Consider the following 26,409-nt stretch of genomic DNA (forward strand, 5'->3'; position numbering starts at 1 on the left):
TCAAGCTATCCCACTACTGGGAATCTATCCAACAAACCTGAAATCAACAATCCAAAGAGGCTTATGCACCCCATATTCATTGCAGCATTATTCACCATAGCCAAGAAGTGGAAGCAACCTAAATGTCCCTCGACTGATGATTGGATCAAGAAGATGTGGTATATATATATATATACACACAATGGAATACTACTCCGCCATAAAAAAATACAAAATTGTCCCATTTGCAACAACATGGATGGACCTGGAGGGTATTATGTTAAGTGAAATAAGCCAGAAAGAGAAAGACAAACACCGTATGATCTCACTCATATAAATCAACACATGGACAGAGAAAACTGTATTGTGGTTACCAGGGGCAATAGAGGAAGGGGGTGGCCAGAAGGGGTGAAGGGAGACATGTATATGGTGATTGACAAACAAAAATGTACAACCAAAATTTCACAATGTTATGAACTATTAAGACATCAATTAAAAAAATAAAATGGGCAAAAGATCTGAACAGACACCTCACCAAAGAACATATACAGATGGTAAGTAAGCAGAAGAAAAGATGTTTAACATCATATGTCATTAGGGAAGTGCAAATTAAAACGAGCTACCACTACACATCTTTTAGAATGGCTAAAATCCAAAATGCTGACATCAAATGCTGATGAGGACAACAGGAACTCTCAACAGAATTCATTCATTGCTGGTGGGAATACAAAATGGTACAGCCACTTTGGATGACAGCTGGGCAGTTTTTCACAGAGCTAAATAGTTTTACCCTATGATTCAGCAATCTCACTCTTACGTATTTCCCCAGTTGAGCTGAAAACTTAGGTCCACACAAAAACCTGCACACAAATGTTTATAGCAGCTTTATTCACAATTGCGAAAAACTGGAAGCAACCAAGATGTCCTTCAAAAACTGAATGGACAAACTGTGGTACATCCATACATGGACTATTATTCAGTGATAAAAAAGAAAAGCAGTATCAAGCCACAGGAAGATATGAAGGAACTTTAATGCCTATTGCTAAGTGAAAGAAGCCAACCTGTGTATTATATGATATATGACATAGTATGTGATTCCAACTATATGACATTCTGGAAAAGGCAAAACTATGGAGACAGTAAATAGATCAGTGGTTGCTAGAGGTTGGAGGGAAAGGTAGAGGAATGAATAGGTGAACACAGGACTTTCAGAGCAATGAGACTATTCTGTATGATTCTGCAATGGTGGATACATGATATTAAGCATTTGTCAAAACCCATAGAACTGTACAACACTAAGGGTGAAGCTTAATATAACCCACAGACTTTAGTTAATAATGTATCAATACTGGTTCATTAATTGTAACAAATGTATCACACTAATGCAAATGTTAATAAGGGGAGAGGAGTAAATGGAAAGTCCTCTACAGTATTGGCTCAATTTTTTTGTAAACCTAAAACTGTTCTAAAATATAAGGTCTATTTTTTTAAAACATGTGACCTAGTGTGACATACGACAGATTACTGTAAAGCAATCAAAGGTGGCAGCTACATAAAGTCTTTGAATTTCAGTTTCAAAATTCCATTTTCTTACAGATTCTGACTGAATCAGCTGGTACTATTTTAGTACAATATATACGATGACAGAGAGAATGCACCATATACAGGCTACTCTATACTAACCTGTGGTAAGTCTATGTATATGTTTGCGATTCTTGTCAAATTTGTGTCCGTGTATTCACACATCCTCCCTCCTACTCTTCCCCCACCACAAGGGCGCTATTCCCCGCTCAGCTCCTTTACCAGTGTCAGCACCAAAATCAGCACCTCATTCCACAAATCAGAAGGAACAGTGACAGTGAGGTTAGTTCTTATCCAATTAAATCCCAACACTCAGAGCCTTTTCCGTCTGGCTCCCCACTGTCTCCCATCTCCTAGAATGGCTTCTGATATAGAGGGTACTCAGTAAATATTTGTGAATGAATGAACTGCCTAATAGCTTTTAAATTCTCTAACACTTAACATTTTATCAAATTTAAAATGATCTCAACTGTTAAAAATATCATCAAAGAACGCCAGACCAAACTAAGGTAAAACTCTAACAAATAACATTTATTCTTCTTTTACATATGTATTTCACAGCCCAAACATCACATTGCCTTCAGAGAAAGGTGCTTTTATGCCATTATATTTTACTATTTACTGCACAGGCATTAAACATTCTCATTAACATGATGAGACAATTTGCTGGTAAACATTTAAACACACAGACATTGGTTTCAATATTTCAAGAATATTGAATATTTCAATATTTTTGGTCATAACCAAGGAAGTACATCAAAATATGACAACATTGGCTAATATTTTTACAAGCAAATAATATTTAACTCTGCATACTTTATACAATAGGCTGTGGTAATAAATAATATCACCAATCTCATCAACTATTAACTGGCCACAAAAAGCCTAACATTCATTTTAATTATGATATGAAATGCTCTATTGGTATAGTTTCAACATAGCCTTAAAATGTTGTGGGTGTTTAACCTTGAATACGTGAAAAGAAAAAGTACTAAACTGGTATGTTTTGGTTAACTACAAATATGTCATGTTCACGTATTACATTCCTAACATGAAGGCAAATATTTAAATAGAAAAACTAGCAGTCCAAAAAATGTGAATGTGCAAATCGTGAGGAAAACATTGCATTTAAATTTGCACTCATTTGCAAGTTACAGTACTAGCTCAGTATAAACACTAACAGGAAAAATATTCCGCAGGAAAGAATGGAAACGACCTCTCACAGCAGAGAACTGGCCACTGCACACTGCTCCATAGCTTAGAAAGAGTTCCTGGTAACCTAGAGCTTCTGAACACCTCAGGACTGTCCTTCACTCAACAAGTAGACTGCAGGCATGCTTTGATCAGTGGTAAGGGAGGAAGAAAAACCTGAATCAGCAACATTTTCTTCCTTAATTTGGTATAAAGGTCCTTCTCATTATTACAACTTACTAATATGCTAACTTCCAACCTTAAACGTTTTCTGAATCAGGTTTGCTAAATGCTGTAAAGAATAGCTACCCTTCATACAATACTAGGCTTGTTGTTGTTGTTTTTAGTACGTCGTCATGATGAGGGTACATGCACAGTCATTCTACCAACCCGTAGAGGCAAAACTCAGCATAACGCTCAGCTTGGATCAGACTCAAATTCTACACAGAGATTCTCTGTACTATTCTCAATGTGTTAACAACTGCCTGGAAAGCAGAAATGACTAGTAATTACTGCAGTGTGCTTTTTACTTGAAATGTTTATAAAAATAAAGCCCCAGTGTTTAAGTCTACAGAATGTCAAGAATTCTATTAGGGATGTTAAAAGCATTGGGCAAAACCCTGGTTTTCAGTGTGCCGTCCGCCCCACAGGAGAAGATCCGGTTGCCCTGGACGATGTCAATCTGCATGACTCCAGCCCCGAGGTTTCTGAATATGGACTGTTTAGCATGCTCGCTTTTAAATGAATGAATTAGGCCATGGCCTGTCAATCTCCAAACCTAGTTTAAAAAAAAAAGAAAAAAAAGCATAAGTCATGAAAAAAAGAGAAGAAGAGACCAAAAGCAAAAACACGACCTTTACTTCTGTTCCCCTGGCCCAACTGATCTCCTTCAAGCCCACTCTCCCAGCCACTGCGCCAGTCCTAGCAGCTTATCTAACTGGAAATGAGACCATTCTCCCGACTCACTTACTGTCCATACACTTCACTGCCCCTTCCTTCACATTCCTGTCTTCACGGCCTCTTGTAGTTTCTTATTAACCATATATATCCCACTCTAATTCAATTAAACATGTTCCTAATGCTAAGCTAGGTCCTGGTCAATATAAGACAAGAACAGTACCACCTCACTTATCTGGAAACCTCACCTCAACTAGGCAAAACAGAGCTGGGTACTGGGGCCAGGGTGGGGGAGAGGGGAGAAGGTTCTGAGGAGCCAAACCGATGTCATCAAGAAATACATGCATTAATTAAAGTCATACACTTTACTCAAAACAGAGTTCTTCAAAGCTTTTTAAGGACCTGAGCGTCTAATGAGCTTGATTATTTGGTTTTCCAGACCATAACAGTTTAGAAAGAACCACACAGAAGTGAGGGAGGAAGGGTGCCTAGAGACATTCAACAGATCGACAAAGCTTCATTTTATGCCCTCATTTCAAAGAGTGTAGTTGGTTTTTTAATTTTGGGTGTTTTTTTATTTTGTTTTTTTTTTTCCCAATCAGTCTTGACAGCAGATAATTTTTAGCACATTGTCACCTCTTGTACTGACTCACCTTTATATTACCTTCTGCTGAACCTGTAGTGAAATATTCCTCACAGGGATCCAGAGCCAGAGCCTTAATAGCTGAGTCGTGCGCCTGGAACGTGTGAAGGAGCTGTCTCTGCCTGATGTCGAAGACGCAGACGTATCCTTTCCGACCACCAGAGATCAGGAGTTGCTGTTTTGGCGCATACTGAAGTACCGTGGCACCATGATCATGGCAGGTGAAACCTGAAGAACAAAGACAGCAAGAGCCTTCCCTAAACAATTTCTATCTTGGCAATTCTGATAATGCTTAAGTGCACATTTAAATAATATAGCAATGACACTTTTTTCATTTTAATTTCTGTAATCATTTGATCAAAGCATTAAAAAAGATGACAAACAGTGACACAAAAAAATATTCTCACCCATAATCTCAATATGAAAACACATACATAGGAAGGTTAAACCTTAAGCCCAAAGTTATGCTGCCTCAAAGAGGTATGTAGAAGCAAAAGTCAGAGGAGACCACCTTCTCAGTGAGACACTCAGCCACCACATTAATGCCCACCCATGACAAGTATTCACCCTATCCTCATTCCTGCCCACACATACAGGCTCATCGAAAGTTCTTCTCAGGTAAGTAACCGAAACTCAACTACACTAGTGTAAAAATCACCAGCTACAAGTTGAGTTATCCCTTCCAGGTTTCTCTGCATTTAATACAGTTAAGGCCTTTAAACTATGATGTGGCAAATCTTTAAGAGATGTTAATGGGTATTTACAGAAAAAATTTTGAAATCAAGTAAAACTAGGAAATAACTACACCTTTCAAATGCATATCAGCATAGTAAAAGAGGAAGAAATATTACTGCCAAAAAATCCACCTTTCTTTGTTTAACCCAAACTTATTGGAGCATGGAGCACTCTTCTGGCAGCATTATGTGCAAAGGAGATCTTTAGGACACCAATTTGGATAATACTGTCTTACACAGAAGGAATAATATTTAAATGATATTGTTCATATTTCTAGTTCTTATCATAAGGTTAACTTTTATTTTATGGTTAGGTTTAATTCTTTAAAATATCTCATTTCTTTTGAGCTCAATTAATACTTTGCAACTAATTCCTTAAACCCTTGTTAGTATCACCACTCTTCATGCCATATTTTCTGAATAGAATACAACATAACGACTATTCTAGGCTGGCTGGATTTCTATCACCATACATATTTACCTCAGCAAGGTAGCCAGACATTCTAGGTTACTTTTCGAATTTTATTCATTTTAAATATTTCTCCATTTTCAACCCATGAATAAACTACTCACTGGGTTCACTGATTAAAAGAAAATTGCAGGAAAGCATTCCTTCAGAGTCTAAAAATCAAAGACCTTAACTCACGTACCATGAATGAGGCTATTTCCAGGTGATATCAATGTGTCCCAGAGGCATACATTTCTCATAAAGAAACAATAAAATACATCATAAACAATTAGTGTTCGTAGTCATCACTAGGGGTAAATTGTGTCTTCAAACAAAATATTTTTACTTATTGAATCTTATCTTTTTTGTTCACTCACATTTATAAAGCAGTGATTCTCAACTAGAATGAAGTTAGGCTGGGACTGGGGGTGTATTTCTAAGAGTATATCTTTTTCACACTACACAGTTCTGTCTCACATGGTCCCCCCTGTCTCTACCTCCCCTCATCCTCCAGCCCCATCTCTTCCAGTACCACTCCAGGGAAACTGAGACCTGACTTCCTGAGGAGAGGGATGTTTCTATACCCCCAGGGTTAAGCACTGTAGGGAAATGAGAGACACTATTCATGGGCATATGTTGTCAATGAAAACAGCATCAAGTCAAAGAAAATGTTGAGAATGATGGTTGCAGAGTGTCAAATGCTTATTAGTTCTCAAGAACCTGACAGTATTAACAGCAATAAAAAAAACCTAAATAGCTTTAACGTAAAAATTACACATGCTTATTGATAAACTACATCAGGAATAATTTTTGTTTTTCTCTTTTTGGTGAGGAAAACTACTCTAAGAATTATGTAACAAAGAAAGTTTTTGTATTCCTAGGGTGGAAAAACTACTAAATAGAAATTCATACTTTCTAGCAAGAATATCTATTTGCCTAAAATTTGCTTATTTCTTATTCTGCTTCTCTGTCAACCTACCTATTGTCAGTGGACTGTCCAGACGTGGCAACTAGACTTGAAGAGGTAATAAATGCAAAGTCACTTGCGGCTTTACTATGGCACTGCCAGCTCTACGAGAAACAAAGTGCACGGCTGTTATCTACAAATCCAATAAACTTTGGTACAGTACACAGTTCTAATAACATACTATACACACGAGCTAACAACAGTTTTTAAGAACAGTCTAGAATAAAGAATAAATGATGAGGATTAGCTGTCATTTGCATATTTGGCTGATATCCAATAATTTTTTAAAACTGGAAAGAGTTGGTAAAAACATGGAATTAAAGATTATGTTTTTTAGATTATGTAACAAAGAAATAGGATACCATGTACATGAACTTAAATAAGCCATTTAATTCTATTAAGGACCCAATCAAACAATTTTAGTGCTAATGACCTCAAATACATTCAATGAACTCTAAATAATAATATAAATCATAATAAACAACAACCCAAGGAGGGAAACTCTTACATGCCCATCTGGTCTTAGACTGCAGTCTGAAGGACTTCAGTCAAATTAACTTTGTAACCTAAATACAAACATCTACCCTCAGGCGAAGAGCTGTAACAATTATAAAAATAAGGTCAAAGGGATCCTGCAAATAACCCTCAGATTTAAGGCTGCCCAAACAGCTCTTAAGTCTATTCCAGCACTGGGGGAAACCATTTACTGAGCCAGGCACAACTTTTATTGTTGGATCAGGTGGATGAATAGGAATTTAGAGGTGAGGACCCAGAAGGAGGATGCTGGAATGTTTTAAAATAAAATAGATACTTTTCTGTTTGGAATTATCATAGTATAGATCTGACTGAAGGCAAAGGATAGATTCAAGATCACTTCCATTTCTGTAAAGACTTTATGGTACAGTCTATAGTGTACTAATTTAAAATATCTTGTCTCATATACATAATTAAGAACATGTATACAGTCTAGAAAAGACTATTAAAATCAAAATATCTCAAGCCAGAAGTTCCACACAGAGGTTCGACCCCTCTCCCTCCGCTAACCAAGTAAAGATATGCTTGTCTTCAGCACCAAGTGTTTCCATATGATTTAGACTAATAAATGAACTGGCCTACTGGGATTAGTTATTTTATAATCTAGTAAGCAGAATTCTGGAGCAAAATGGAATACGTGGAACTTGTTTGATTCTTAACATAGTATCTAAAATGAATCACTACAAAATTCTATCATTAAGAAGTTAGTTTTCAAAATGGATAAAAGTGTAATAAAAATGTATACTATGTAGGACCACACAAAGGGAAAGCCCCTGAAATTTTCCAAATATAATGGTCACCATTCAAGCTGTGAAAGGCACGGTTTTTTGTTTTTTAGGTCATTTCAGTCTAAAAAACTGGGGCAATGATGGGCCTGTGCTGCTGGGCTGTGGTTGCTTAGAGAACGGTCCCTTTCCCAACAGGTCCACCAACGAGATGTGCCGTCTGAACAGACACTTCATAAACAAAGTGGCCTCCGTCCGTGCTCTGGGAGTGCTGAGTGATACTTACCATGTAAGGTTTAGGATTTGATGCAGTTTGGTTTACTTGCCAGATACTCAGAAAACCCTCTCCGTCTGCAACACCACACTGTAAAAATGGCGTAAACATTAAACACTGGTTCTTAGTAGCCATATCACAGGCAAAATCATTTATGGAAAGGAGACCCATTCCAACCCCACTTAACTAACATTCTGCCTACACCTATGTTTCTGTTGCTGTGGTTCCCAGGAAAGTCCAAGCACTATAAACCTCCTGCCACCTTATAAATGCTCTTCCACACCTATTTCATTGTTTTCCTCCAAACTCCTATGATAGAATTTAGTAAGGAACTGGAAGGTTCCTCTCGGGTGCTTGACTGTGCTTATAGGCACCACCAACACACTCAACAGAAACAGAGTTCTTGACCCTCACAGAGTAGTTAGTATCTTTAAGCAGATGATTAATTAATCCATACAAAATTTTGTGGACTTATGCTTTTATTGGGAGACAAGGGGGTAAATAAACAGATACCAACAAACTGCCTGCTCAGATTAAATCCAGGGTCAATGAATTTGTTTTTAAGACGCAGTTTTACTGACCATTTACTCATAAATATCCACAATTATTTTCAGATGAATTTAGCAGTAACCCCCAAGAACTAACCTTGTTGCCTTGTGAATTAAAATATAATCTGGTAACTCTTGCATTGCCGGCCTGGCGGAAACAGACTATTTGCTGAGGTCGCGTCCATTCAAACATTCGTACACTGCCATCCTGAGCACCTGTAAGATCTGAAATAAAAAGGAAAAGCAGAAAATAAGAAACGAAAAAGCTAAAGAAAGAGTTCCAATATTTCCATTCTACGAATCAACTTCAAAATGACAGAGGCCACTTACAATCCTCAGATCATAAATAAAATACTTACAGTATTGATGGACTGGGTGTGAGGTCATTCTCTTAACATTATGTAGATTTCTTTTCATAAGCTTTAAAAGAAGATAATAAAAAACAAATTTATTTTGTGCATCACAGAAGAGTCGAGGAAACATATGCCCAGGCCTATTCTAATTCTGATAACATTTATTCTCTTACAACTGAATTATTACTGAAACAAACCCTGCTGTGGATTTTGTGAACATAACATACAGCATTTGTCTGAACAGGGTGCAGAAGCAGAGTCCCTTATTGGTGCAGCCCTGGCCTCTGTGGTATGTGAGGATATCAAGCAGCTTCATCTAGGGATAACGGGAACTCTCCTCCAAGTGCCCCTCCCTGAGGACAATCAGGAGTATCTCCAGATTTTTCAGAGCAGAACATGAGAATGGGACCCCCTTAACTACGGTGACTACCGTTACTGACGTACTTTGCAAACACCTACAGTAGACATGAATTCCTCTTTGACTCTGCTTTACCACTCTGTGCCTCTCAGTTTGCTCATCTATAAAATGATAATGGGGGAAAATAATAGCACCTACCACCTAGAGTTGTTGTGAGAAAAAGCATGCACCCAACATGAAGAAACTCACAGTCTATTAGCTATTATTATTACGGTGTAGTAACTGGTCACTGCCCCTGACCTTTAGGGTCATTCCTCTGTCAAAGTGATTTCAACTTATTTTTGCGGGAGTCATCTCCAGAAACCATACCTAATAGTAAATAACATACCACACTAGCTCCAGTGCTGGTCTGTCCACTGCCCAGCCACGGCAGAGATGAAGGTGGATGCACCTGACTTGTTGAATAGGACGTTGCACCAGGCTGATAAAGAGTTGTAGTGGAACCACGATAATCAATATCATCTGAACTGTGAAAAACATTCGTGTGTTACTGTGAAAGTTCCATTTTCTCTTAACACAAATTCCAATTACAAAGCTTCTTATGTACCCACAAAAGTCTTTATTTAAAAAAAAATTAATATCCATGAGAAAAATTTAAGTACAAGTTTTAATCATAGCCAATTTTAGTACTGGTTAACTTTTTCCTTTGGGCAAAATATAAATTTAGTCTAATGTTGTTCGGGGGCAATTTTATTGCTGCACAAGTAGGAACAAATATTTGTTTTAAAGGATTTAACACAGATTTTCTTTTTATCACGTATAGAAAAAGATTATATGTTCTCTTCAAGTACAGATATACCATGTAACAAATTCATACATTTTAAAGAAATCTGAGTTTAAAGATTTCTTAAAGTAAGGTACTAATTATCATCACATAAAAATGTTAAACATCTACTCTGAAGTATGATACTGAAACCTAGTTATATTATATATGAACAAAATAGAAAATGCAGCAGAACAAGGAGAGAGGGAGGCTAGCACGGCACCACTCCCAAGAACATAAAATTCCCAAGAGTCTGGAGAAAAGCAAGAGGGAGGGCAAACGTGGAGGAGAAACCCCAAAACAGGGAAGTGTTGCAAAACACTCTTGGTGCAGTGTCCACAGCTTTATGAAAAGCTACGTTATCTACACTTTTATCTGTAAGAAAGGTATACTTATGGGGTGATAAGAAGAAACACTGAAAATTACTCAGTAAACACGACTCATCAGTCTAATTAATACATTGGTGTATTCTGCTTTTTGTTCTAATTATCCCGATCAATATTTACTGACGAGTGTGTAATACCTGACATTTCTTCAGGGTTAAATGTCAAAGTGGCAGTTGTTAACCTTAGGCTTTTGTTTTAGAGATTATTCTGACTTAAATACTACGAATAGTTCAGGGTCTAATGGAGGAAGTCTGAGTAATTTGTTCACTGATGTAAGCAGAGCCCTTTATTGGCAGCTAAACCAATTACGTTTATCTCACACCCAGACGAAGGGAGAGAGATACATATATACTTTTCAAGATCATTCAAATCACGTGCCTACCCATTTAGTGGGTTCTTTTTGAAGAAAACTGCATTTATAATTGACTACATAAGATAAACAAACCTTTTGGATTCTCTGTCATATTCTTCTCCAATCCATATATATGACTGACAGGCCAACAGAGAAGTAACGTCGAGTTCTTGCACATCATGTGTTGAAGCCAAAACAATTTCATTACAGTTTGCCTGTAAAGCAAAGGCAGAGTCAATAATTTAAGCAGTTTCACTAAAAAGAAGTACATTCTTTATAATGGCTAAAGCTTTTACCTTATTAACGGCAAATGCCATGATCATATCCGACTCCTTATGGATGATTTTTGCCTTTCCACCTGGATAGCCCAGATCAGCTTCTACCTACAAAACATTCGTCCATAGTTTTAGTTGTTGCAGCATAGCTCCATGTAGACACGTGTACATCCCACAAAATATAAAAGAAGGATAAGAAGAAAATGTAGCAGCAGCAGCGAGAAAAAAGGTACCAGTAATTTTAGTGTGTTGACAACTAGCTTTAGAATTAGCTTAAATTCTCTGATGCCCTGTAATCACCCCAATTATAAATATTTCCACTGTGATTGTATGATACTGATTAACTGTCACAAAAGATAGCTAACATAGTTTTCATTAGTATTTAAAACAGAAATGTGTCTCTTTATTTCTTCCAGAAGTGCGCAAAGATACCGCAGTAAGAACATGTATACATTAAGAGGCACCGAGTGGAGGAAAAAAGCATAAAAAGACAAAGGAGATACGTAAGAAATAAAACATTTTTAAATAAGGTGATGAGATAGGAATAAGGAGAAGCTGGAAAGAAGGACAGTTAGAAAGGAATGGAGGGGCCGGCCCCATGGCTTAGCGGTTAGGTGCGCGCGCTCCGCTACTGGTGGCCTGGGTTTGGATCCCGGGCGCGCACTGATGCACCGCTTCTCCGGCCATGCTGAGGCCGCGTCCCACATACAGCAACTAGAAGGATGTGCAACTATGACATACAACTATCTACTGGGGCTTTGGGGAAAAAAAAGGGAGGAGGATTGGCAATAGATGTTAGCTCAGGGCTGATCTTCCTCAGCAAAAAGAGGAGGATTAGCACGGATGTTAGCTCAGAGCTGATCTTCCTCACACGCACAAAACAGAAAGGAATGGAGGTTGATGAGAGGAAGGTGCAATGGCTTAGGGTCAAAGGTGACGGGAAAGAAGAAGAGGCAGAATCAAGAAGGAGGAAAGATAGAACAACTATGTTTAAGAACAGATTAGAGTGCTCGCTTCGGCAGCACATATACTAAAATTGGAACGATACAGAGAAGATTAGCATGGCCCCTGCGCAAGGATGACACGCAAATTCGTGAAGCGTTCCATATTTTTAGTATTTTGGTGGTGAACATGATGTAATCTATGCAGAAATAGAGGTACAATGATGTACACCTGAAATTTTTACAATGTTATAAACCAATGTTACTGCAATAAACAAAAAATTAAAAAAAAAAAAAAAAAAAAAAAAGAACAGATTAGAAAAAGGGACGGAAGTGAGGATGGAACAGGAAGAAAGAGAAGAACCAACAGCAAGGAAGAGCAAGCCAGACACAGTGGAGCATCTCCTACCCTACGCCACTGAGGTGTGTGGGAGCAATGAGTGATCCAATTAGTTTAGCCAGTTGGGCAGGTCATGGTTAGTATTAGAGATGAAGGGTTAGCTCCTTGAACTTTAAAGAATGAGCTAAATGCAAGAACTTGGAATACTACCTTGATGTGGCAATCTTCTGCTACGCAGTTTTGTTTGACCTGTTCCACATGTTCTTCTACAGACTAAGTAACACCACACCGTCACAAACACAAAACACATGCATGAAACAAAATTATAAAGAGAACAAAAAATTTCAAATTGAAATGGTCACTCCATCACTTAAAGATGGTAAAAATGAATTTGCAAGCTTTCCTTTTAAAAGCACAAGGTCAAGACAGAAATTATTAAACTAAGTAAAACATGATATCATCAGATAAACACAAGGCAGAGCAAAACAGGCAAAATTAAAGTTAATATGGCTATTACACCCATAAAACCTATTTCAAAATAAAAATTAGTTATCTGTATACCAGTTACGTAACTCTCTAAGAACCTACTTGTAGGAGCAGATGCAGTCCATACTATATAGATTCCTATCCTATAGGGGTTTTCAAATATAAATTAAAACTACTTATTTCTAAACATAGATTCAAAGTACTGATAATTATTTCATTCTTACTCATAAGGAATATATCCATGAAGAAAGAGTCAGGGATTAGAAATCACAGCAACCATTTACCACAATCATAGATTTTTCTCCTTCTAAGTAAATACACGTTTGATAAAATGAGGCATGGAAAAGAAATCACAGAAATAACTTGCTCCTGTCTGATGACAGGGTCATTTGGGATGGCTACAATCAGAAGTAATATTTCTGCTCTGCTGCGGAAACCTCTGAAGGTTTGATCAGAGCAATACACTCCTCCTAATACCTCCTGAAGTGACTGCTTCACTTTCAGCCAATAGGCCAGATTCTCTGACCTTGCCCTCAGCGACTGCCCCAGGCCACTCTGCTGACAGTGAAGGAATGTACCTGTGTGCTGGGCCAACTCAGCAAGAGCCACGCTGCTCAAGAACCCATTTGCCTTTCATCAAGAAGCTGAGTTCGCCACGTTTATCAATTTCACAAAAATTTGTTTTGTGGAATGTTCTTCTTTAACATATTCAATGAATAAAAATATACTCATGAATATATCTAAAATTTCAGTATCTCTCAGGAAATTTTTCTTTTTTTAAGTAGGTTTTAAAAAATTAGCCAAATTTTAGCATTTTTAGGATTAGTCTCCAATTTTACTAACTAATCCATTCACTCAATTTACCAAATTTATTGATTACCAAAATCCTGTTAACAATTTAAAAGATAAACCACGCTTACTGGATACGTAGTTTTAATAAATATTGCATATTTCTGAGCTTAGTGACCAGTTTTTATTTTGTCTTAACAGCTCTGATTTTTTCATAATATTTTTCCTTAATGAAAACAATTTTTCAGCAGATCTGTGCTATTCAGTATAGTAGCTACTAATCATGTGACTATTTAAATTTAAATTTAAACTAAAAATTCAATTCCTCAGTCTCACTAGCCACATTTCAAGTGCTCAGTAACCACATGTGGCTGGTGACTACTATATAGTACAGAACAGATAGAAATTTCCATTATGATAGAAAGTGCTATTGGACAAGACAGCAATTTCATTCAATGGTTTAAAACTCAAAAAGTACAAAAGGGAACATGACATAAATTCTTCCTCCCATCCAAACTTCCAGCCATGTACTTCCCTTCCCTGGAGCCAACCAATGCTTACACAGCACTTTAAGAAACAGTTTATCTCTGTCCCACCTCCCCTGTTCATGGAGACCCTTTGGTGGTAGAAAGACAGAAGAGAACACATAGCTTGGGCTGCTGATCCCAAGATTGCAGAGACTGAGGGGCAGAAAGAGGGAGAGGCTTCGTGAAGGAAGAAAGAAACCCAAGAGGAGAGACAAGATTCTGAAAGGTAAGACAAGAGTCTGAGAGTCCAAGCAGCCTGGATACCTTGCTTCCCACAGCACTCTGAGGCTCTGACCATCCCACCAAATCACACTGCTACAAACCTCATGAATAACTAAAGCATATTTTCAATAAATCATTATATTTAAAAATTTGAAGAACACTCAGAAAATTGCTCCTTTAATGAACTGGCTTTCTGTGAATAATAGAGCCCTAATTGAGCAAGTAACTCATTTTAAATCTATAGATTCTGTATCTTATTTTATGGAATTTGGACTCAGCACCACTATAAGAAATGCTGTGAATAGATTAAATGAAAGAGAGAAAGAATTTGGCTCTGTGATATCCCTAACAAACCCTACAACAACACAATTTCAATATCATCAGGGTCTTCGTTGTCCAGAAAAAGCTAAGACTCAAAAGAATCTCTATAGCTCATTCCCCTACCTCCTCATTTAAGTACATAATTTTTAAATCCATAGAGAAAATGAATGACTGTTGACAAGGGCTGACCACAATTCCCATCCAGGTCAGTAGGTGACTAGTGAAAAGAATGCGTCTGGTAGGTTCTGCTGAGAAGCAGTTCTATATTTTACCTTGGGAAATTGAGCCATGTAGACTGTCCCTCTCAGTTGTCACTTTTCTAAGTGAAATATAATTCTTTTTTTTTCTCTTAGATTTTCTTTGCCAAATCTTTAGTCACATCTGACACTCTACTCTGAACTCTCTCCAAACTGCACTTTACCTCATTAAATAGCAAAATGGACTAAAATGCTCATATAAAAGATCTGTGTACCCCTCATTTTATAAGAAAGAGACCATTTTAAGTTCTAAGGTGCCAGTCTCCAAAATTCCTGATTCCTCTTGAACGCTGTATGGCATTAAATTACTAATTTAGACTTAGCCTAAAAATGATCATATAGTATAGAATCTCTGTCTCCCTTTGTAAAAGCAATCTTCCTTCATCTCGTATTTCATATTTCTGTAGTTTATTTCTCTCTCACAAAATTATTCTGAATTTGTTGCTTCTAAAGTTTATCCTGTTCATTTCTAAATGCTAAATAAATAAAATGCTTTTAAAGTTGTATTTTCCATTAAATGATACTCAGAAAATCATAATATAGAGTACACTCATTTATATATTAAATTCCCCAAACCATACATCACAATGTTTATTACATGTGATAGCCCAATGGCAAATATAAAGGAAGTACCAACTTTCACTTGATTATACATGATTTGTCAAGGGACCTATGTTGTTTCATTGTTATAAAATGAAAACTGTTAAGTTTTCATCTTAAAAAGAAATTCACTGTAGTTTGGTAAACTATTACCCATAATGTATGAAAGATAACAAATAAGGTCTAACCAAAAAGTAAATTTCAAAATAAGTCAAGCACTGACTTCATTAGAAATGTTAAAGAAAACGTAACAAAAATTAAAACAGAAAATGTTTTTTTCAAAATACCTCACTCTGCTTTCTTTTCTTAGTGAAAATATATCTAATAAATGTCTCTTGAAGAACTTCTTGTTTAACAAGGAAATGCCAAAGTCGTTTGACTGGAAGTGCAGAAGAGTCCCGGGATCTATTAAAAAAATTAATATATTACACTATTTTAGTCTACAGAAAATGTGTTTCGTACTTGCAGATACTTTTTTTTAAAACCTTCATTATCTATTGCAAAGAAGATACAGCACTAAGTACAATAAAATTTTAAAATTTACTTCACTTTTAATTTTTAGTTCTTCTAAAAATCATCCCTTCATGTAGCAAGTACTTCTTTAATTACAGGTTCTCTGAATGACCAGGTTGAGCTGAGAGTCTAATGAATCTATTATTATTCTCTTTTTAAATTATGCTGTAAGCTGGTTCTGTTGGTTTCAACATATCAACAATGATTATAAAGCCACAGATTTCATTTTCAACAGCCTAACAAGCTTAAAAAGTCTTGCTCTTTCAAGCTTATAAGCAATACTCTTAATCATGGACAGCGGCCTCAAAAAAGCATGCTGCTTATCAAAAGGGGCAAGATGGGCAGGTAGAAGAACAAAACATCAATGAAAAACTTTAATGTGTTTATGTTAAATTACTGCCAAAAGGTCAGTAAGCATCTTGTTTGCATATGTAGATTATTACCCCAGAATATTTCTGTAAGAGTTCTTAAAATAACAATAAAGGTTTTTTTCTGATTACACAAGTAATATGTCTATTGAATTATAGGTAATACTAGAAAAAACAATTTCCTATCCAGATTTATGATGTTTTCCTTAACGTATACTGCTAGAAATAGGATTGAAGGTTCAAAATTATCAATGTTTTAAAAGCTATTGGCATATTTTGCCAAACTATCTTCCAGAAAGGTTAAAATACGCTACACTCTCATCAGCATTATAAGAGTGTTCTTACTTGAATGGAGTATTTTCTGGTTCTAGCATTGCTTTATTTCGAAGAATAGCTGGTCCAGCTCCTACTGAAAGGTCGGTTGGATATGTGTTGATATAGTTAGGGGGAGGACCTTCAAATTGATCCATTTTCTCTTGCAAGATCTGTTCCCAATTCTCCAAGTTTTTAATCACAGCGATACCTAACGGTGATGTTACAGGCAACTCTACAAGGTGAGAGAATATGTTATTTTATTTTGATAAAAAATGTTGATCATCATCCACATATTTACAAAATCCGAATTCGTAGAGCTAAAACCTCTGAAAATACAAATAAATCTGAAAATGTTAATCTAATACCATTTGGATTCTTAATGCTTTCAACAAAACAGAAGGCCAGCTCTCTAAAACAAGCTGAGGAAATGTCTGGCTTCTCCAGTCTAGTTTCCTGCTTTTCCTTTCAACCTCCTAGGTAGACAGTAATTCTTGCTATGAATTAAAAGCATGGGCTGAAGCCTAAAATAAACAAGATCTCATAAAACCTCCAATGCATTATTTTTTAAATACAAAATGCTCTTTTATATAGATGTTTGTGAAGAGAAACATTATGGTAATTTATTATATTAATAACATTAATTTTCAAATTCCAAACTTACCAGAGAATTCCAATCCAGCAATGGGAAAGAAATTCTTGACATTGTGAAGTACTAGCTTAACCATTGTCAAATGCAAAAGAGCCCAGCTGTTCAAGGGAGACAAAAAAAAATTCTCCTTAATTAAAAAATAAAATCATGAGAGAAATAATAGTAACGATCTCTGTCAATTGTTTAGCTCAATCTCCAACCTAGAAAAAAAGCTGTTTTTTTCCTAACAACTTACTATATATACAAAAATGGCAGCTTTATAGTCTCTGAAAAGAAAAGATAATGCAACAATATATCACACTTGCCATATCTGAAAATTACCTAATGGAAAAAGATTTACCACATAGTCACACAGAATCTAAGAAATAGCACATCAATAAATTATATATTAAGTTCTAATAGCACATCAATAAATTACATATTTTTTCTCACAAAAATTTTTGTGTTTACATTCTGCATGTATGCTATTCTTTGAAACTGACGTGAAAGAAATAATCTACTGTCTAGAAATTTACCTCAAAGGTACAGAATTTCTAACTTGAAAACATAAGTCAGTTCTTGTATAAATTCATGACAATAATGTTACCTAAAACTAGTAACACCAGGATTTTCTACAAAAAAAAAAAGGCAAAAAGAAAAAGAGAAAAGCCCTATTTACCTATAGGAATTTGGATCTTGGTGCTCCTGTATTTGTGTACCCGAAAAAAAAGCATCATCTTCTTCTTCATCACTATGAATGCTTTCATCAGAATCATATATAACACCACTCTCAGACAAAGGGAGAAACGGCTGCAATAAAAGGTAGTTATTTTTTAAATATATAATTGGGTTATTTTTGTCCTATCTTAATATTGAACATTTTAAATGGTGTCAGTCTAAACAAAAATTCTCTTTCGCAAATGATACTACACCTAGAAAAGTCAAGAAAACCAGGTAAAACTCTCAGATTCAATAAAATAATTGAGTAGCTAGATAAAAGATACTTTTAAAAATCAGTAGTCTTTTTCTTATATATCAACAGAACTAGTTAGAAAAGTCTAAAGAAAAAAGAAACATTGAAAACCATAAAATACCAAAGGAAAAGACTTTGAGAAAACTGTGAAGAGAGCTCTAAGTGATGGAAATTAAAAATCCTCTAAAAGCTATATAAGGAGACTGACACATGTAAAAACCATAATTCTTTACAAGTTAATTTATAGGTTTTAAATAATTGCAATAAACATCCCTATGGAGATTTCTTTTCCTTTTTTGACACTTGATAATGATTCTAAAGTTCATAGGGAGAAAAAATAGATAAGATTAGACAAGAAATATTTTTAAAGTGAAAGGTACCATTTCTTAGTAGATATTAAAATAAGTAATCAAAAGAAGTACAGTCTAGCAATTGATCGATAGAAAAATATAGTCCAAAAAAGAAATTAATCTATGACAAAGATAACATCATAAGTCAGTGGGAAGAAAAGAAGGACTAGTTAGCTAAGTGTAGGGACAGAAGGTAAAGAGGGCGACACAGTCTGATCCTCCCTTTATTCCAGATAAACAAGATAGTTAAAAGTTAAGAAGAAGGAAGAAGAACAGGAGGAATAAACAGAGAAGGAAGAGATAAAATAAAAGTAAACACTTATTAGTGGAAAAGACTTTCCCTGCTTAAAAACAATGTAACAAGTCATAAAGAAAAGTGAATAGATATGACTAAATAGACTTTTAAAAACTTCTGTATGTCGAAAAATCATAAACAAAATTAAAAAGCAAATAACCAACTGGAAAAAGCTTCGCAAATAAGATACATTGATGATATATCCTTAATAAATAGTCCACAAAAAGTAAGGAAAAACACTACAATCCCAATAGATAATTTAGTTAAGAATATAAACAGTCAATTCCTCAAAGTAAAAAATCAAATGGCAATAAGATTATTAAAATTTTTGATGTCACTAATAGGAAATAAAAATTATTTAATCTATCACATTAACAAGAATGAAAAAGGACTACTTAATGTTAATGAGGGCAAAGTCAGATGCACTCTCTCACCATTCTCAAGACAGTATAAATCAGTAATCTGGAAAGTAATCTGTAGATATGTATCAAAAACCTTATTTCAGTTTAGACCCTTTGACTCAGTACTTCTTAATGAAATAATCAGAACATGAACAAAGCTTATCTAAAAAGATATTAATCTCAGCATTATTTACAACAATGAAAAAAGAAATACAGCAAATATCGGATAGGCAAATTATTATGTAAACTATAGTACATTCATCAAACTGAATAGTTATTTGGTCATTTGAAATGATACTTATCCAGAAACAATGATCAATCCAGTAACAGTGAGCACCCCTACACCCAACTGTGGTTTCTAAATATCATTTATTTCCCACAAAAAGGAACCAGGTTCTTTGGAGAAATGGTTGTTCCCAGTCTAGGGCAGGAAATGTATAAGATTAGCCTAGAGTAACAAACTAAAAGGAAGGAAAGGCAATGCCTACTGAAATACTTCTCAAAAAGATTCAGGAGCCAAGTGGAAAAGGCTCTCACTGGCAAAGAAGGGATAATCTGAGAATCCATAGAATAATAACTGCAATGGATTAAAACACATAAAATATGCTTAAATTCATAAGATCATGACAAAACTAATAACAAAACTCACTGGCCTTCTCTGAAGGACAGTAGAGAATCAACTCATCACTTTGAAAGCTGGTACATAAAAGCAAAGAAGAAAGCATTTATCCTGTCTTTCTCATTCAAAATGTATGTCAGGGTAACCAAATAAACTGATGCAGGGAAGTATTCCAGCAAAGAAATGAAGAATGAATGAGTGGATACTATTATATTTTTAAACTCCCATTGAAATAATGGGTTTAGGCAAAAATCATCAACTAACATCACAAACAGAGTGCTTCCTGATGGAAATACAAAAACCACTCAGGAAGTAATCCTGCCCTCCTCTTTCCCTATCCAGTCAGAACGGAAGCTGATAAAGCCTCTAGATTTAACTTTCACTTTACAGGAAATACAGGAACCAGAAGAACGTGTTCAGAAGAACAAAACGGGGGTGCCATCAGCAAAACCCGTTGAGCAATTCTACAGGACAAATTCTTTGGGGGGCAAAAAAAGGGTAAATTTAAAAAAGAGAGAGAGAAGAAGAACATATAGATTAAAAGAGACTTAAGACATATCAACCAATTGCAACATATGAATATTATTTTGGATTCTGATTTAACAAACTAATTGTTCAAAAACACTGAAGATACAATTGGGAAAATGTGAACACTTTCTGGATACTTGATGATATTAAGGAATTTTACGTGTGTGTGCATGAGTGAGATAATGCTAGTGTGGTTCTGTTCAAAAATCCTTCTTTTTAAAAATAATGAAATATTTATGAATAAAATTTCACGATGTCTGGATTTGCTTCCAAACAATCTGGGGAGTGGGAAGAAGTATAAATGAAACAAGCTTGTCCATGAATTGATAACGTTTGAAACTGGATGATGATGGATAAGGACTCATATGCTATTATCCCTACTTTTGTATATTCGTATGTTTGAAGTTTTCCATAATAAAGGTGTGTCTTTTTAATGACAGCTATGATACGTTTTTAATAGTGTGAGAAATTGTTGATCTTGTAATATCAATTGAAAAAATCAAATTTAAACTACATATACTGATCCAGTTATACAGTTTTTAAAATATGAGGATAAAAGAGTGGAAGCAAATTTGCCGAAGTGTTAAAGTTATCTTTGGGTAGAGGAGTGCTTTTTTCCCTTCTTTATACATTTTTGCATTTTCCAAATTTTCAAAACTTTATATTAATCAGGGAGAAACATTTTTTAAAAAAGAAAATTAAGTTGGCACATTATCAATTACAAATCTTATTGTTATCATGCACATTAATGATGCAATGGGCTTTCATAATGACAAAGAAAATTTTCAAATGAGAAAGGTAAGGGGGAACTGCCTAAATATTTTTAAGAGTACTTCATTAATTCCCTGGTTTATTGGCAAAATACCATTACAGTCATGTGCCACATAATGACCTTTCAGTCAACAACGGACACATAAATGATGGTGGTCCCATAAAAGTAGTACCATATGGTCTAGGTGTGTAGTAGGTCATACCATCTAAGTTTCCGTAAGTACACTCTGTGATGTTCGCACCATGACCAAATCGCCTAACGACGCATTTCTCAGAACACATCCCCATCATTAAGCGGCGCGTGACTGTAAATGCAATCCAGTCAGCAGCCTCAGGGACAAGCCTGAATGATCCTGGAAGTAGAAACTAGAATCCTGATAGAGTGTACAATGGAAATCTGCACTCACAATTTGCCTAAGCCAGAGGCCCTCAAACCTCAGCATAGATCAGAATCACCTGGAGGGCTTGTTAAAACACAGATTGTTGGTTCCCACTCCCAGAGTTTCTGAATCAGTAGGTCCGAGGCGGGACCCCAAAATTTGCATTTCCCACAAGTTCCTAGGTGATGCTGATGCTGACGGTTCTGCGGACACACTTTAAGAACCACTAGCATAACCGAACTCTTTAGATAACAAAAACAAAGCTTCAAAACTCACCTTGAAAGACTTTTTAAAGATGAGTTCAGCTTACCAAAAACAGAGTGAGATCAGCAACTCAAGAACTCTAAGATGAGACCTAACAAAAATTTTAAAATGGGAAGAGACATGATGGGAAATATATTCCCTTATGCGCACACACAGCGAGATGACAACAGTGTTAACACATGTAAAGAGAGAAACATTAAGAGAAGGAAGGTGATGACCTTGAAAAAGCAAAGTTCAGAAAAGTAGTAGCATGCACTCGATACGGTACGAAACGGGACTATCATGCATGTAGTCGCCGCATTCGATACGGTACGAAACGGGACTATAATGCATGTAGTCGCCACGAGTATTCTGAGTCCCAGAGAAGTTTTCTCTGCTTTGGAGAAACAGAGACATGTCATGGGGCCGCACCACGGCCTGATGAAACCCCCACATATCGATCCATCTCCTTCTGCTCTATGCTGACCAAGGGAACTACTGATAATCAGATGAAGGGAACCTAGATGGCAGATACAAGTATTCCAGTCACTAGAATAGGATGATGCTGATTATATGTTAATAAAATGACTTCTGGTTTATACCCAAATCCCATACAACTTTGTCTCATCCATATCAAGTATCTGATCATCCCTGAATGACTATTCAGTTTCTGGACTTGAGAGATTAAATGTGTCAACTATGGTGATTCAACCCAGAAGCTGCCCCATCATTCCTCTGTGATGCATACATGAGAGTTAATAAAACAGACAGACATAAAGCTCGCATTCCTCACACCCCTTACCTTTGCAACAAAATAATCCCACATACTAAGTTCAGGAGGAATAAACTTTTCTTTGTAAGATGGTCTTTCTGCAGGCACTGGTGGTGGGGTAGCATCTTTTACAGGTCTTCCAGGGACCAGCATTCGCATGTTAAATCTCCTACGGTGTTTATCTATATCTTCAGAGGGTACTGGAGGTGCTGAATAAAGATAGAAGGAAAAACCCCAGCATTTATTTTCCATTATTAATTCTAAGTGTTAACCTTTCTTTTCATCCTACTCTTACCATGCTTTAGTCTGGACTAAATTACTTACATCTGCACTTCTAAACTTTTCTGGTTACTGCATCAGTTTTCTAGCAATCATGGCTGAGATGCAGATGAGGACAGAGTATAAAAGGATATCTTGCCGTGAAGCAGCCTATGTGCTATAGAGAATAAGGATTAAAGTAATTTATATACAATGTATTAATAAATGCTATATTTAGTAAGTAAAGAGAGTGCTTGAGGGATTATTTCCGGCTCTGTTGGTCAAGAAAGAGTCACTGAATACGTAGGATGTAAAGCATGCCTTAAAAAAGAAGGGCAGAAGCTCAATGTGAAAAGAGGAAGGGACAACAGAAACAAATGGCCACAGGTGTGGGGAAATGAGGAGTAAACTACTTTTGCTGGACAGGCGTCAGGGTGGGGAAAAACAAGGACACTCTAGAGTTAGGCCAGGACTAGCCTGTGGATATGAAGCTGGGAGCTTATCCTCCGGCGATTCTCACTAAAACTCCTTGAGCCAGTCACGTGATGAGGTATGGTTTGCTTGATCAATTAGAGAGGAAGATGGAAGAAGAGGACATAAGGGCCTGAACTAGTTTGTTGGGTGGTAAAGAGTGAGAGGAAGGGTTAAGCGTGATGAATACATAAAAGAAATATCAAAAGGATTCAGGAACTAATTGGATAGTGGAGGGCCAGAAAGTAGAAGTCAACTGCTCCTCTCCTAAAACTCTCTATCACAGACAATGATAATTCTATCTCAACTCCTCTTTCTCCCATATCCCACACACAATTCATCAACAAATCCATCAGCATTAACCTCAAACTATATCCAGAATATGACCACTTTTCACTCTGTCCATGACTACCACCCGAGGCTAAACCACCTTTATCTTTTTTTTAATTGAAGTATAGGATTCCGTGGCATTTAGTATATTCACAGTCCTGTGCAACCACCATCTCTATCTAGTTCCAAAGCATTCTCATCACCCCAAATAAAAACCCCACACCCGTTAAGCAGTCACTGCCCATTCCTCTCTCCCCCTAGCCCATGGCAACCACCTCTCTGCTTTCTGTCTCTATGGATTTACCTATTCTGGATACTTAACATAACTGGAATCATACAATATGTGACCTTTTTGTATCTGGCTTCTTTCATTTAGCATAGGATTTTCAAGGTTCCTGCTGGTTGTAGCATGTATTAGTACTTTGTTCCTTTTTATGGCTAACACTGCATTGTACGTATATACCACATTTTGCTTATCCTTTCATTCCTGATGGTAACTACAATTATCTTTTAAGTGGACTATTACAGTAGCCTCCCACCTGGGCTCCCTACTTTAATGCTTGCTGCACAGTCCCTTCTCCACACAGCAGCTAGAGTGGGTCTTTTGAAAAGCTAAATCAGGTTATGTCACTCCTCTGCTTAAAACTCTCCAGTAGTTTCCTTCCTTTCTTTAGAACAACAACTAAAGTCTTCACCATGATCCATGAAATCCTATCTGACCTTTCCCCCAGCTACTTATCTCATCTCTGACCACACTCCCCCGGCTCATGATAGCCATTTCGGCCTCCTTTGTAGTTGTTCCTGGAAAAGGCCAAACTCAGTCCCACCTCAAGACCCTTACACTCACTGCTCCATCTGCCTCGAATTCTCTGGCCCCAGATATTGGTATGGTGTGATTCCCGACTTCCCTAGGACTCTGCTCAAATGCTATCTCAACAGAAATGTGTCTTCTGACCACCCTAACTAAACTGTTCCTATCCTCTTTTCCTCATCACTCTCTTTACACTTACGCTGCTTCATTTTTATCATAGTCCTTATACCGGAAATATTATTTATTTGTTAATTTGTTTATTGTGTGTTTACCTCCACTAGATGGAAGCTTCATGAAGGTAAGGGATTTGTCTGTTTTGTTCACTCTCATATCTCCAAAGCCTAGAACACTGCCTGGCATACAGTAGGTGTTAAATGAATGCAAACATGAATGTGTACTCTGAGGTTTTAAGCATGGATGATTTGATGAATGTATTGCCATGAAAAAATAATAGAAAATTCAGGAAGAGAAAGAAGTGATTTAAAGGGAAAACTTTTAAATTTAAAGTGGATATCTACCGGGGCTTTGGGGGAAAAAAATAAATAAAAAATTAAACATTAAATTTAAAGTGGACTACAACTAGGTAGGAAGATGAAGATAAGAGTCATCCACATACAATGGGAGTGGAAGCAACGGGAGGCGGTAAGATCTCCTACTTTACTTGTCTTACATAGGAACTTCTTCATCTAATTCAAGTGAGGACATTGTCTCCTCACTTACCGTTACCTTTCCTCTATTTCTTTTTTATCCTTCTCAAATCTGTCCTGGTTTATTAAAAAATGTTAAGCTGAAACTATACTTTTTATTCTAACATGAGTTTAGTCATCTACTATCCTAACAAGAGTGATTATACTTTAAACATCACTGATTTTCAAAATAAAAATTCTTAAAACATGAAAAAATCTTTTATTTTAACCTTGGAAATTATTTTCATTTACATACATTATCGGTATCAAATTTTCTTACCTGAAATATTTTCTGATTGCCTTTGAGGTTTCACAACAAGTTTCACACCTCCTCCAAAAACAGCAGCCCACATTCGATTATTTAACGGGTGGGCTGCAAGTCGAAACAATTCATTGGAGGAATTTGTGGCAAGAGCATGTATCAATAAACTTAAGTAAACAGCAACAACAGCTTCACACAATAAAATGTTCAATTTTGGCTGGTCTTCATCTTGGGCTGAACTCAAGAGATTAATAAGTGAGCTCACACCTGTAAGGGTATATAATATCATAAGAAGTGTATCAGCATACAGCTCCAGGAGAAAAAGAATCCAAATTTGCAATTTAACCAAAATTATGAATCTGTATTATACAAAAAATATATATCCATAATTTGAGCAACAAAATAAATGACAGGAATGGATTATAACCTATAAAATAAAATAAGAATCCATTAGTCTATACTGATATAATAAACGAATGAATAAATAAATAAAAAGGAGAGAAGAGAAAGCTCTTCCTTATAGTACAGTTTCAACTAATAAGTAGAAGGAATGATACAATTAGAAAAATCACCATCTAATAATCTCCACAGTAATATCTGATTCAGGCAAGAATCATCACTGGATGCTAAAATTAGTGGGTAAAAGTATGATATTTTACAGAGTCTCAAACTATCTCTTCAAAAGATACTCATTAATTGCAAACGAAAAAATAGTAACTTTACAAAGGAGAAATCCGGCAGAAACTACCTTACCAAGTGATCAAAGTTAATAGCACCAGTAAAATGGGACAAACTGACACCATGCACATCTTGATATTCTGCACTGAGAAGGGCACAATATCTCTTTTGCAGTAGCCGTTCCAAAAATACATAACCTAAATCTA

At 36.2% G+C, this 26,409-nt stretch overlaps 1 protein-coding gene and 1 non-coding gene across 4 annotated transcripts in view; one reads left to right on the forward strand and one right to left on the reverse strand.

The window, feature by feature from the left end:
- Window positions 1–2,065: 2,065 nt before the first annotated feature.
- Window positions 2,066–26,409, reverse strand: part of DMXL2 (Dmx like 2) — a 146,461-nt gene continuing 122,117 nt past the window's right edge. For 2 of the 3 annotated variants that reach the window (XM_087427218.1, XM_087427215.1), the window contains exons 28-44: window positions 25,544–25,792; window positions 22,738–22,916; window positions 18,055–18,185; window positions 17,409–17,494; window positions 16,778–16,979; window positions 15,839–15,956; window positions 12,560–12,622; window positions 11,090–11,176; window positions 10,887–11,008; window positions 9,621–9,759; window positions 8,881–8,941; window positions 8,619–8,746; window positions 7,986–8,063; window positions 6,453–6,544; window positions 5,676–5,728; window positions 4,302–4,519; window positions 2,066–3,529 (exon numbers count right to left, since the gene is read on the reverse strand). In XM_087427218.1, coding sequence (XP_087283344.1) covers window positions 3,320–3,529; window positions 4,302–4,519; window positions 5,676–5,728; window positions 6,453–6,544; window positions 7,986–8,063; window positions 8,619–8,746; window positions 8,881–8,941; window positions 9,621–9,759; window positions 10,887–11,008; window positions 11,090–11,176; window positions 12,560–12,622; window positions 15,839–15,956; window positions 16,778–16,979; window positions 17,409–17,494; window positions 18,055–18,185; window positions 22,738–22,916; window positions 25,544–25,792 — 2,216 coding nt within the window. In that variant the 3' untranslated portion in view covers window positions 2,066–3,319. Of the gene's footprint in view, window positions 3,530–4,301; window positions 4,520–5,675; window positions 5,729–6,452; window positions 6,545–7,985; window positions 8,064–8,618; window positions 8,747–8,880; window positions 8,942–9,620; window positions 9,760–10,886; window positions 11,009–11,089; window positions 11,177–12,559; window positions 12,623–15,747; window positions 15,957–16,777; window positions 16,980–17,408; window positions 17,495–18,054; window positions 18,186–22,737; window positions 22,917–25,543; window positions 25,793–26,409 lie in introns of those variants that run through there. The other variant, XM_087427225.1, reaches the window with a different exon arrangement.
- On the forward strand, window positions 12,075–12,181 carry LOC147917552 (U6 spliceosomal RNA). The gene has a single exon (XR_015551816.1). It is a non-coding gene; the product is annotated as a U6 spliceosomal RNA (small nuclear RNA).

This window comes from Ceratotherium simum, chromosome 3 (assembly GCF_057802395.1).
Source record: "Ceratotherium simum simum isolate JZ-2026a chromosome 3, ASM5780239v1, whole genome shotgun sequence".
NCBI lineage: Eukaryota > Metazoa > Chordata > Mammalia > Perissodactyla > Rhinocerotidae > Ceratotherium > Ceratotherium simum.